Genomic DNA, 12,849 nt, shown 5'->3' on the forward strand with positions numbered 1-12,849 from the left:
TATAGTTCGTCATTGGAGAGCGGAGCATCGTCGAGTAAGGATATCGGAGTAAACGTCTATTTGATTGTCTGGTGACGAGGGCTCCATGCGGAGACATTAATTTGATTGGCCATATGAGGCCCGGGCATACAGTAACAGCCACTAAAGCCGAATTTCATTGAAATCTTTTGTGCCCTATCTCTTCAAGCCATTCTCTAACAAGGTTAGCGATGCGGGATGATGTACTAGTCAGTTCGTTCTGGTCGTGCCAATCACAACGCAGTCACGATAAGCAAGCTTTACCATAGGTTACTAGGAATGGACTCAGGGGGTGAGAGTCTCCACATTTCGGGCAACAATAAGCCCTTGTTCAGGGGACTTGAGTCGATAAATGGGCCGATAACGAGATAGTGATTTGACGATAGGACAAGTCTGATGACACAGCTATAGGGGCAAGATAAGTCAAACAGGATGCTATCACGCTAAGAAATGAGCTGAAACGTACACAAGCTCTGGCCGGTTTATCCCTCGCCTTGTCTCCTCGCCTTGGAGGCTGCTATGTTTGTCTGCGCTAGTCCAGATTACTACTAGTGATGACATTTAGTGGATACGCTAATGCACGGCGGCTACGCTAAGTCTAATGTGGCGGTTATGTGGAGATGCTGGCGCTCCGAGGGAGGATGTATAGTACATGTACGTACTGTGTACACCCACATAGTGAGGGAATTATCCGCATGTCACTACATAGTGCTGCATCAATATCTTATCTTATAAAGTACAGCGTGAGCCACTGTCGATAGTCTATACTGATGGGAGTATGTTGGTAGCTCCAACAAGAGGTTATTCTAGTCGAAACATGACACTCCGGCATTACGGGCTGGGAAATGCGCGAATTTCCCCTCACCATACGACATACTAGGCCCAGATCGCTAGTATACCATGTCATTATCTTCAACTCAATTCAGAGTGGACAAGACTTTCTCCGCACTCGTGATGTCATGCTAAGTCTTTGTTGCAGAGAGAGATGTGCCCTTGATCGATCATTGCAGCAAGTCGCTGTTCTGCTTTGTTGGCAAAAGCGAGACGGTGTGGTCAGAAGATGACCGGCTTAAAGTTCTTGGCCACATAGATACACTGATATCGACGACACATCCACTAATGCTCAATAACTGAGAAGACTTGACCTCTGGGAGTGCGACTTCCAGTAGTAATTGACCTATGTGGCAAGAGTCCTCCAAGAGTGCGCGAGCGTAGGTATGGATCTGGCACTGGCTTTCATGCGCCATGCAGGATTTGACCAGTTGGAGATTATTTCTGGTCATTTTATCAAGCTGTCCCAGTTGCGATCATTTGCGTCACACCCAAAATAAGCTGAGGGGTTTCACGATGAAATGGCATCTGACAGTCGACATTGCTGCGGACGTGGATTGCAAAAGCATGCAACTCATAGAAAAAGTGACCGGCTCAGTAGATCTCAGTTGGGTCAAGCCATTTTGGATTTGCAAGAGCATAGGTGTCGTGTTGCTCGCCTGGAAGAGCTTGAGTGGAAGACTCCTCTTTTTAATCACATGCAAGATCAGAAATGGGATGTGTGCAAGACTAAACTGCTAAATATGGGTTACAAATGGCAGTGTGCCAATATGCAAGACATATGAGCTTCCTCGGTCATGATTGGGTGAGGTTAATGGCTGCAGAGAAACATTAGCATGGTACTCAACATGAAGGTATGCTGACCACCCACACTAAGGGTGTTGCGGGTGAGACTTTATTTGTTTAGTCACATCACTCTCGATAAAGATCATTCAAGCTCTGAATTCGGCGCGCCGTGGGGGTTGAGTCCCATTAGGAGAACAAACCCGCCTACGGCGTGTTATAGCTCCTGTTTAGGCTTAGCGTGGAGAAGCAACACCAAAATAACATCACGAGACCAAAGTCTGCGGGATCGAAATAGGTAGTACCATCGTCGGCCGAAGCCCCAACAATCCAGTCACTTATATCAAACCAATCGGGATTCCAGGACTGCCCTAGCGTTCGCCTTGGAAGTCGGCGGTTAGTCAGGTGATCGGATCGGTTGGCATCCCGACGCGGGGCTTGTCGAGGCGATAGTGTCTCCTTCCAAGCTCGCCTGTCGTTGCCGGCCCGAGATCCGCCTTTTCCATTATGCGTTCATACTCTCGATAACATCGATTTCACTCACGTCTCGCTGATTACAGTAGGATGCAAAGTGCAAACGAAGTCCCCACTTCAAGGAAAAGACAAAATCCAAATCGGTGCAGGCCAAAGTCCAAAGGGGGTTGTCAGAGGTGCAAACAGCGGCGAGTAAGTTGAAGTGAAAGAGGCACTGTCATTTGCCTCTCCTTTCCGACCTCATGTTTCTAGTTGACCCTCGTATAGCGCCGATGTGATGAGACGAAGCCAAGTTGTCAAGAATGTTCCAAGAAGGGACATACGTGTCCTGGATATGAGAAGCAGGATTTAAAGTGGCGCTATGTCTTCAAAGATGATACCCATGAGGCAACTCAGACAGCATCGCCGACTGAGACCCCCAAATCAACAGCGACCGATTCTTTTGAGGCGACTAATCCAACCCAGGAGCCTGAGAGGGAACGTTCTCCCAATGACGACCAGAACCAGCTGGACACCACCGGATCCTCTGTCTTTGACCAGTTGCCAGAGTTTGATGACCCGACAAATATTTGGTTCAATCTCGAGTCGGGGCTGCCTGGCATTGAGGTAGAGAACGATGACGAGCAGAACAGTCTGTCGATCTTGCGCAAGCAGTTATCCAATACATCGATTCCTTCGTTCCTTATCCAGCTCCCAGCGATGCTGGTCGAGTATTACTTTCGTACTGTTTGCAACCAATGGTCATCCTTTGACTGTCCTCTTAACCCATTCCGAACAATTATCAGCCGACTTTGGAGTCGAAATGCAGCTATTTACTTTACCATCCAAAGCATGTCAGCCGCATCACTGGCAAATGATTTCCCAAGTATGAGGGCCATCGGAAGACAAACCCAGCAACAAGCGATCGTCTGCCTACAGAATAGTGCACGAGGAGGAACAGCTCGCATGGGAGATGATGAGTTTTTCCTGGCACTCTTAATGTTAGGATCCACGACTGGGTGGCACGATGCGTCTGACCTAGGTTTGGCATATTTGAAAGCAGCCCAGGAGCATCTTCTGAAACAGAAGCGCCGGTGCAAAAGTTCAAACTTTGCCGTAGCAAAACAGTACCCACTTTTCAAACAGTGTCTGCTGTATTGGAACTTGTTGGCTGCATTCGTGGCCGAGGATTCGCCAATTCTGAACGAGGACAGCCCTACGGAAAACAGCGATGGAGACCTCTCAATCTACCTTGTTGATGGACAAGCAATTCCTCATCCATGGACGGGATCTCTCACCTACTCATTGAGTCTTTTCTATCGGACTGCAAGAGTGATTCGAGCCTCGAAAACGTCGCATCGGAAACAAGCACAGGCACTCGATCCTACCCTGGTCGACTTCAGCTGCTTGGCTGAAGAACTGGATCTCAGACAGAGGGCGGAGGAACTTGAACAAAACATCCTCTTTTCTGGGTTCTCATTTTACTGTGGCCCTGTCGATATCGGTGATATGAACACTCCCCCGTCACATTTCCTTACTTTGGCCGAAGCATATCGCTGTGCGGCACTTTTACAAATCTATCACGTTTTCCCGGAGATTTTGGAAGAAAGGCTGCGCAGCAATCAAGAGGCAGATGGCGAACCCTCTATTCCGGCTCTATTTTTGTTATTGTTCCCAATTACTGCAGACTGGTTATCACTCTCGATCGAAGACACAAGACACACCTTGGCACTACACATTGTATCTCTGTTGGATCAACTGCCTTCAACATCTGGGACTAAGGTGATGCAGCCTGTGATTCTGGCTTGTATTTCCAGTGATCTTGTGTTCTCTTCTGGGTCTGTATTAGGTCCCGCCGCAAATGCAATTCCCAGTTTGAATACTTTGGATGTTGATATTGCTCAAGCCAGACGGAAAGTCAAAATGAAGATGTCTGAGCTTACGATAATCCTTCCAAAGCTACCAATGCAGCGAATTTCTAATGTTATAAACGAGACTTGGGATCGCGCGGACTCTGGATTGGAGGAGTTTTGGCTGGATGTCATGTTGGATTTGCATTTGGAGACGATCATGGGATAAGCATAGGGAGATGGTGTACTTGATGCCTATGTTAATTGGTTTGCGTAGACATGTCACGTACCGTTCAACGTTAGTATGCTAATCAAGTTGGATCCATTGGGAGATTTCTTCTCGAATTATGACATAATTCCATTGATCTAACGTTATATACATATGGTTTAGCAGATTAAGAATAACTCATTTCGGTCTGAGAAAAAACTAGTCAACATATCCTTATGTGATCCCCTCTCCCATGATTTTTCCAACTGGGTGAGAGCAGTCTCCATAATCCCCATTCCGAAATTTCTAATCAGAGAATTCATATATTGCCGAACCAAGTCTCTTTCAGTGGAGCCATATGCATTCATTCCAAAGACAAACAAAGGCCATGTCGCTGTCGTTGCAATTGGGGAGTTGGAAGGCAGACGTAAAAACAAGGATTTGAGATATTCAAAAGTATTTCGAATAGCATCTCTGCCGTTGAATGATTGGAAACGGGCGTCTAACAAAAGAAGAAGACTATGCTTGTAAAGTTCGGCGCCGAGTGCAATATCAGACTCGGTGGTCATGGGCTTCCAACTCGATATTTGAGACCTTATGCTCCAATATTCGTCGACAAGGCTCCTATCATCAATCTGAAATTCGTCATTCTGAGATCCTGTTGCGCTGCCTGCAGGCTCTGATAATAGTTTTGAGACTTTCGGTACGAAAGTGAATAAATCATGAGCACATCCACATAGCATGCCAACCCTATTGCCCTGTTGGGGTGGAGATGTCGCTGGTGTATTAGGCCACAAAGTCGCTAGGGCCGGGCAATCAACTGTGAAAGAAGCGAGACAAGCATTGTAAGCATATAACTCAGTGACAAACAGTCCCATACTGGACTGGATACTGCTAGGATCGGAGCGCAAAATGTACGCCATTAGATAATTTGCGCCTTTCATGTGTGATTTCATTGCTTCATGGTCGCTCCCCCGGGTAGCCTGTGGTATGTTAGCGTATAATTATCTGTAGCATGATAAAACGAACACTTTCCTCGATAAGGTAAAATATTAAAACAAGTAGAAGAGATCGTAACGCAGAATCGACATTGCGGCGCCCGTCATCTTTAAGTATGTGGGACAAATCTACCCTCAAGCTTTTCAATGCACGAACGTAACTTTGACAAGTGGAAGACTGTATACTGGGATTATTTTGAGGAAGCCGTCGCATTAAATGAACCCCTGCAAGTGCCAGGACGGAATGCATCAACAGTTCGTCATTCAAGGCAGCTGGAAATATCGTATGAAGGAATGGATTCTCGCTGTCTTGTAAGCAAACAAGTCTGTTTGCTGTGTCATTTAGGTAATGGTGGAGAATCATCCAAGTCTCTCCAGCAGATGATACTGATCCTGGTAGGACAAGAGGAAATAGCGAGACGGGGATCTCGGCGGAAGCAATAGCCCCAGCATTGGCCATGGCTGAAGATTGCGCAAACAACACATTTTGCCCGAAACCCAATTCACTCTCCACGCCTTCCTTCTCAAAAAATGAGCTGGGCCAAAAACAACCTATGCAATTGCGTTGGCAAGCTGTACAGGTTGGCTTGGCTTCATCGCACTTCTTTTTGCGCCTTCGACAAGGCAAACATCCGAGGCGGGATCTGGCTCCCATATTGAAGGCATACAGGGGCTCAACCCATTGTCATCCCAAGAGACTAACGCCCATTTTAAGTACAGTTCCAAGTAACGGTGAGGGGATGTATATCTAAACAATGTAACCGGCCACGTGACCGGTTTACGGATGGGTAGATATGGCGCCGAATCAGGACTAGTTCTATCTCCGTCACCATGACCGCGATCCTTCTCTATATGTTGGGGTCATATTGATAACCTTATACGTTCTTCTAGTCCATCTTCAGGTGTCATTAGCTATTGATCAAGTTAAAATTCACACTTATGCCATTCTACATTCTATGTGCATTGAGGACAATATTACGAACCCCTCAATAGCTAGTATTGCATTCGTTATAAATCCACTTCCATGCATAGATAGACGAATTGAATTTACCTAGCTATGGCGTAATGTCAATCTGAATTCCTATAGTGGTGACGATGCAATTGCGAATGCTTTCATTATTCTGTTCTTCCCACTTCTCTGCAATCGTCAAAAAGAGCCATCTACGATCTGAAACTATGATTAGAACTACAACGATGGAGACCCACGGGCTATCCTTCTATATCTGCATGGGTGTCCTCATAAGTCAATGTGGCATTATCATCGCCTTTTTCTGCATTCTATGCTGGATGAACCGACCACGGGTTGCTGGGTTGAACGACATCGAATCGAATCAAATGGCAGTTCAAACCCACTGGAGCAAACGCACTAGCAATATTTATCCACACATCGAAGACTAAATTTTGCACCAGCAAAAGTGCTCTTGAATTCCGATATCCATGGGTATGTGCAAGACTGAGTGAGTCCCTGCAACAGTTGAACTCAAGGCCTTCAACGGCTGCCCCTACTGAATACTATTTTGACAATCGACCACTTCAAATGTGCAAAGAAATTAAGTCGGTGTTCCCAAGGCTATTACTTTGCTGGGTTTTAGAAGTTTGGCTCGACCTACCGCATATGCATGTTATGCGTGTTTGTCACTCTTGGATATCAAAACATGTAGCTTGTAAGTCCCCTAATGTTTGAGTTATGATCTGATGTCTGACCGACTTTTAATTATGACCTAGGTCTCTTGCTTTGTTGAACTTGAAGGAGGTGATTGGCGCTAGGGGCGCCATTGTTAGATTGGGTTTCTTTTCCCGTGAAAGTACTTCTTTTTTTTTTCTATTTTCTTTTTTCTTTTTTTGAGCCACGTTGATGGGTTACATGTTATGGAAATTGGGCGGAGAGCCCCAGGCTTGTAGCGCTTCCAGCGTCAAACATGGCTAGGCAGTTCGGTTTCGTAGGGTATAACAAAAGCAATTATGCTTCCCCACACGAAGCCATGCAGCAAATCACAAATCGATAGAAAGGCCTCGCCCTTTTCAACAGCTGATTAGTTCAAACCTATATATTGTCCGGGGTTGGGTTTTAAAAAGACCAATAACTCCGTCTTTTACCATCTCCTCTCTTCCAAACGCAAAGGGCCATAAAAGATGCCATTTTCCCGAACATTGTCAGTTGTTGGATGCCATGCCGAAGGTGAAGTCGGTGATGTGATCACTGGCGGCGTACTTGATGTTCCTGGCAACACGATGTACGACAAACTGGTTTATTTTTTGAACAAGAGAGACAACATACGTCAACTGTTGCTCAACGAGCCTCGAGGCCGGTCTTCGATGAACACGAATTTAATCTTACCACCGTGCGATCCGCGAGCCGATGCCGGATTTTTGATCATGGAGAGCGAAGAATACGCACCAATGTCAGGGTCGAATACCATCTGCACTACCACTGTGCTTTTGGAGACCGGTATGATTCCAATGAAAGAGCCAATCACCGAATTGACACTGGATACCGCCGCTGGCCTGGTGGTTGTCACTGCGAAATGTGAGGCTGGGAAATGCAAAAGCGTGGCATTCGACAATGTGCCCTCGTTTGTCTTCAAGCTTGACTATAAAATCCAAGTTCCTGGAATCGGGCAGGTCTCTGTTGATATCGCCTGGGGAGGTATGATGTATGTGCTGGTGGATGCCGCATCGGTGGGATTGAAAGTCGAGGCTCAGTATAGCACGCAGCTGGTTGATTTGGGCGAGCGTATAAAGCGTGCAGTCCAATCATCCTATACCCCAGTTCATCCTGAGAATCCCAGGATCAAGGGTGTCAGTATTCTAGCGTTCACAGAGCCTCTGACAATAGAAGATGGTTGTAAAGTCGCTGTCAACACTGTTGTTGTCTCGCCAGGGAGATTTGATCGCAGTCCATGTGGGACTGGGACTTGTGCCCGAATGGCCGTTTTGCATGCAAGGGGTCAACTCAAGGAGGGAGAGATTTTCAAACATCGCAGCATTATTGGAACCGAGTTCACTAGCCACATTCGTGGCATAACCAAGGTGGGCGGCTATCAGGCTGTCCTACCAACAGTCGCTGGCCGAGCTTGGATCACGAGCTTCAAGCAAATCGTTCTTGATTCGAGTGACCCTTTCCCTGAAGGATTCAGGGTTGGCGACCAGTGGCGGATGGTACCAAATTAGGTGACTGTAGACTGGAGGACCAAGGGCCTCCGGCCCTAAATCGGAGTTGGATATGGAGACTGAGGCTTGGGAAAGCGTATATGAAATCTCATGAATTGTACGTATATGTTTGCCTCTGTCTTCAAACTATGGCTGCGAGTATTTCTCGTGAACTGAAAGAAGAGAAACAATGTTTGTACAAATCCTACCTTCATGATATCTATAATTCACCAGTTGAAAGACACGGAATCGGCCTCATGTTTTTCCTGATCGGCACCTAGAAATAGAACTCGGGTATTTTCCAACATTTCTCTCCAGTCTCCTGTCAATATCCACCATGGATCAGAAGAAGCTACGTATTGCCAGCCTGGGCAGCTCATTTGCTGCCGGGCCCGACATTCCCCCACAAATCAAGCCTCTTGCCGCTATGCGATCAGGACAAAATTATCCTCACTTGCTGGCTCAACGATTAAACGCCGAACTCACCGATCTTTCAGTCTCTGGCGCAACTCTGCTCAACATTACGGTCGAACCCCAATCCGCTCCATTCTCCGAAGATGTGTTTCCGCCACAACTATCGAACCTACCCAGAGACGCGGATATTATTACTGTCACTGCAGGAGGAAACGACATAAACTACATTGGAGGCATGATTTCAGATGCTTGCGGTGCGACGATGCAACTACCAGACCCCTTGACGCTTGATGGACTGGCACAAAGATTAGGTGGAGTTCTCGATGAAGTACACAAACAGGCTCCAAACGCTCGCATTTACCTTGTTGAATACCTCGCTATTCTGGGACCCGACACACGACCTGATCAGGATGTTCCCTTCGACCAGGAAAGGATCGCACACCACAGTAGAGTTGCGTCTCTCCTTCAACATGCATATTTGGCTGCAACTGAAAGTAGATGTGATTGGTGCGAAAGAGTCCCAATTCATGATCTTAGCCTGGGACACGCACTTGGGAGCAAAGAACCCTGGGTCGGAGGGTTTGACGGCGGACCACTCCTTCACCCGAACCTTGACGGTATGAAGGCAGTAGCAGATGTCTTATTCGAGAGGATCCAGAGAGACTCAAATAAACCATTGCTCTGAACCAGAACGTTTCGAGGTCAGCCTGGCGTGTCCCAGCCGGGCATCGTTGTTATGATCTCGTACGCATCATATTGCCGAAACGATCGTCCAAGGGACGGATCACATACACAGATTCATGATACTCTCGCCCAGGCACGACGACGCCAACCTTGTTGTTCCCAGGCAGTCGTCAGGCCTCTGCATCAGAACCATAATGCGGTGTTTTCTTTTCTTCCCCCCTTCTGGAAACTCTGCTCAATTGATACCCCACTCCGAATAGATGACTCGAATTTGATTCTTCGTGACTGCATCGTCACCATCCTAAAGTATGTACCTGTGCGTTCTCCCGTGATCAGCACTGCGGCGGTCAAACACGCCTTATCCGATGCCCCTTGGGCTTTTCCGAGACCAAGTAAGGAAAATGCATCGCCTAAGCCCTTTACCCCGCAATGACCTCTTCGTCGTGTAGCATAATCTGGGGGTACAAAACAGAAAAAGGAGCCAAGGGCTTGGCCAAGCTTAAACGGCCGTCCAAGAGCTTCAACTTCAGTCTCACACGTGTGTAGAAATAGTCATAGTCGCGTTTAAACTATGCCTGTCTCCAAAGGAAGTGCGTCCGATCATGTTGAGTACACACGTGGCAAAGACGATGACACAAATGATCTAGCTGGTCGAATGCCAGCATGCTTGGTAATTTTATCTTCTGGAGAGAGGGATCTGGTGGAGAAGAACCTTTGTTCGCATGATTTAGATTTATGCTTTGAGTGGGACTTTAACATAATTTTCAATTAAGATCGGCTTCCTACTCGTGGATTTTGAGGTTTTCCAGACGAAGTATGTCCAAATCTGTCATTGATGGTGGGTATTCAAGAGACAAATTTTTTTGGAATGAATAAAGACTGTAAATCAATAAATTGTTTGCAAGATGGAACATCCCAATATTCCCTATATCAATATGCATAAAGATTGATCACTTCCGAGTCAATCGCACGAATCTTCCGGTTTTCTTTCATGAGGATCACTCTCATAACCCAAGCCAGAATCACCACGCCGGCCGAGAATCCAATGCTACAATACATAGCCATTGAAAAACGTGGGGCATCACTATCGGGCCACAAGTAAGGGGTGTAAACACTTGCAATATTCCCCAGCGTGTTTGTCAGGGCAATAGCCACTGCTTTCTTCTCGTCCGTCTGACCAACTGTTGCGGCCACCCAGGAAATGTTGATGTTGTTCACCCCGTATGTGGCGCCCACAAACAGTATCATGGCAAAATAGCGTGCGCCGATATTTAAAGTGCCACATGCAAGGGCAAATCCAACAATTGCAAGCACCTTAGAGACGGTAATATGCCAAGTTCGCTCGTTGAATCGGCCTGATGACCACGACACCGCAACGGAAGTAAATGTCGCAATCAGATAAGGTGGGCAGGTGAGAACTAGCGTGATAGTAGAGTTGAACCCGAGAGTCTTCACAACAGTAGGCATGAAGTTCTTGAATCCGTTCGCAGACAAGTGGAGATTGCACATAATAGCAAAGATCCAAGTCCGATAGTCCGAACAGGCCTCTCGGAGTCCCCTCCAGGTACTAGTGCCCTCTTTCTTCTCTGTCGTATCGCGTGCGATGCGGTCGTGTGCCATTTGTCGCTCTTCGAGTGTAAGCCAGCGAGTTTGTAGTGGTGAATTAGGCAAAAGGAAAACAGATAAAATGGCAACTCCAACCGTGGCAATTCCCTGGATGAGGAATAGCCATCTCCATCCAGCAAGCCCATGTTTTTGATCTAGACCAGCAAATACTCCGGCTGCGATGAGCCCGGAAAAAGCACTGGCTAGCATGTTTCCAGTATAGAGTATAGCCATACGTGTTGGTGCTTCTTTGCGGGTGTAAAATTGGGCAATCATGAACAAGGCTCCTGGGTAGAAAGGAGCTTCCACGAAGCCGAGGACAAGTCTGCAAACTAGCATTCCGTGGTAGTCTTTGGCCAGGCACGTCAATGTGGAAACGATTGCCCAAGCCATCATGAATCCCGCCATGAAATATGCCGGTTTGATGCGATTAAGTAACATATTCGAAGGAATTTGGCCAGCTAAATAGCTGTTTTACGTTAGAGAGACCGAGTGTCAGAAATGGGAGGTGATTGTTTCTTACCCAACGAACAATATACTAACACATGTATTGTACTGAGATCCATGGAGATTGAGATCTTTGGTCAAGCTATTGAGTTTTCCGTTGACCATGGCATTCCGATCCAGAAAGTTGAGAAAATACATCAGCCAAAGGATTGGCTATGATACTGTTAACAATGTCGTGCGGCGAAGATGAGATAGGAGCATGCAGTACCATCATATGAATATCAATCTTTTTGACGAGAGCGATCTCTTTCGGGTCGGACTTTACTGCAGACCCAAATCGATCATATTGAGGGCTTGTCTTGAGGCCATCCCCCATATAATCAAGGTGCTCAACATGGCTATCGTTCTTCTCGACATCGCCCTTGGTCATTGTCATTATGATTGTGAGATACTTTGTCGGGGAGACAGCGTATTGGATGTGATCAAATGTAAAATGAAGTATGTTATTACTGGACTCGGAAGTAGTCACAGATATAGCTTATGCTCCCCCGGATATCCCCACGTCTTTGACATCCGGGGTACATGATAGCTAAGCCTGCGCTGGCCCACTCAGACTTGCTAAAGTATCCTTGCCAAGAGTTTACCAAAGATATGCCAAGGAGCGGGGTGCGTGATGGTTTCGCTATGCTCTCATTGCTGTGACAAAATGCAGTTGCGTGATGTTATCCGAGTCTGTGCTAGATATTGAGCACGTACAGATAGATATCCGAACATAGGTAGGATTTAGGCGCGAGGCTCCGTTTGGTGGGAAATCATAGTAGTTCATAGCATACGAACGCCAATCGATATTCCCAAGTGTGAATAGCAAATCCCCGGGGACTCGCTTAGTCTAATCTAGGGTTTGCTTTTCCGGTCGCTTTTCCGAGACACGAACATCCCGCAGTCGGTTCAACCCGAAGGGATGTGGATAGACAAATTGCTTATAGACATGTTGAAGGTATGCTCATCTGTTAATTCTCAATATAATAGCTGCGGTTCCTGTGTTGTATGCGTGATATGTGTATCTCGAGACAGCACAAGTGTCGCTTATACAGCATGCAGGCTTGAAGTATATTTCAGAAGATTGTGATAGATAAGTAAAGCCCAGTAATAGATACATAGGATAAACAAGATCTTGCTTGTAAAACTCAATGAATAATGTCTAATGCAGATCTTTGTCTTCGTTCTATTTTCCTTATTGCCATGGGGTTGCCAAGTGTAATCGGATCCATTAGGACAAAATCCTGACGCAAGCTATATATAAAGTGGTCTTTCTAGTTGAGTTATCTAATAACGGTTGAAAGGACTCCCTTATAAACCCTGTCTTGACGACGGCTGTATGTAGTTACTCGAAGCAAGTAATAGTTAC

The 12,849-nt window shown here is 46.5% G+C and overlaps 4 protein-coding genes across 4 annotated transcripts; 3 read left to right on the forward strand and 1 right to left on the reverse strand.

Annotated features, from left to right (window-relative positions):
* The first annotated feature begins 2,118 nt into the window (after positions 1–2,118).
* Positions 2,119–4,236, forward strand: N7446_002625 (uncharacterized protein). The gene is made up of 2 exons (XM_058511374.1): positions 2,119–2,298; positions 2,374–4,236. The coding sequence occupies exons 1-2, from the start codon at positions 2,197–2,199 to the stop codon at positions 4,162–4,164; spliced, it is 1,893 nt and encodes a 630-aa protein (XP_058376910.1). The 5' UTR covers positions 2,119–2,196; the 3' UTR covers positions 4,165–4,236.
* A 3,038-nt stretch (positions 4,237–7,274) lies between these two features.
* N7446_002626 (proline racemase family protein) lies at positions 7,275–8,312 on the forward strand (the record flags this gene model as incomplete). Its single annotated transcript, XM_058511375.1, has 1 exon — positions 7,275–8,312. The coding sequence occupies one exon, from the start codon at positions 7,275–7,277 to the stop codon at positions 8,310–8,312; it is 1,038 nt and encodes a 345-aa protein (XP_058376911.1).
* A 316-nt stretch (positions 8,313–8,628) lies between these two features.
* On the forward strand, positions 8,629–9,390 carry N7446_002627 (SGNH/GDSL hydrolase family protein; the record flags this gene model as incomplete). The annotated part of the gene is made up of 1 exon (XM_058511376.1): positions 8,629–9,390. The coding sequence occupies one exon, from the start codon at positions 8,629–8,631 to the stop codon at positions 9,388–9,390; it is 762 nt and encodes a 253-aa protein (XP_058376912.1).
* A 929-nt stretch (positions 9,391–10,319) lies between these two features.
* Positions 10,320–11,877, reverse strand: N7446_002628 (putative MFS transporter; the record flags this gene model as incomplete). Its single annotated transcript, XM_058511377.1, has 3 exons — positions 10,320–11,463; positions 11,518–11,654; positions 11,710–11,877. The coding sequence occupies 3 exons, from the start codon at positions 11,875–11,877 to the stop codon at positions 10,320–10,322; spliced, it is 1,449 nt and encodes a 482-aa protein (XP_058376913.1).
* Positions 11,878–12,849: the final 972 nt, after the last annotated feature.

This window comes from Penicillium canescens (assembly GCF_028828765.1).
Source record: "Penicillium canescens strain IBT 15451 chromosome Unknown utg000002l_segment0_segment0, whole genome shotgun sequence".
NCBI classification, from domain to species: domain Eukaryota; kingdom Fungi; phylum Ascomycota; class Eurotiomycetes; order Eurotiales; family Aspergillaceae; genus Penicillium; species Penicillium canescens.

What these genes read in the sequence shown, in the direction of transcription:
- N7446_002625 (XM_058511374.1), top strand. Translation starts at nt 2,197, where the DNA reads ATGCAAAGTGCAAACGAAGTCCCCACTTCAAGGAAAAGACAAAATCCA. An exon ending in AGAGGTGCAAACAGCGGCGA is followed by an intron (nt 2,299 to 2,373) that starts GTAAGTTGAAGT and finishes ACCCTCGTATAG; the next exon opens with CGCCGATGTGATGAGACGAA.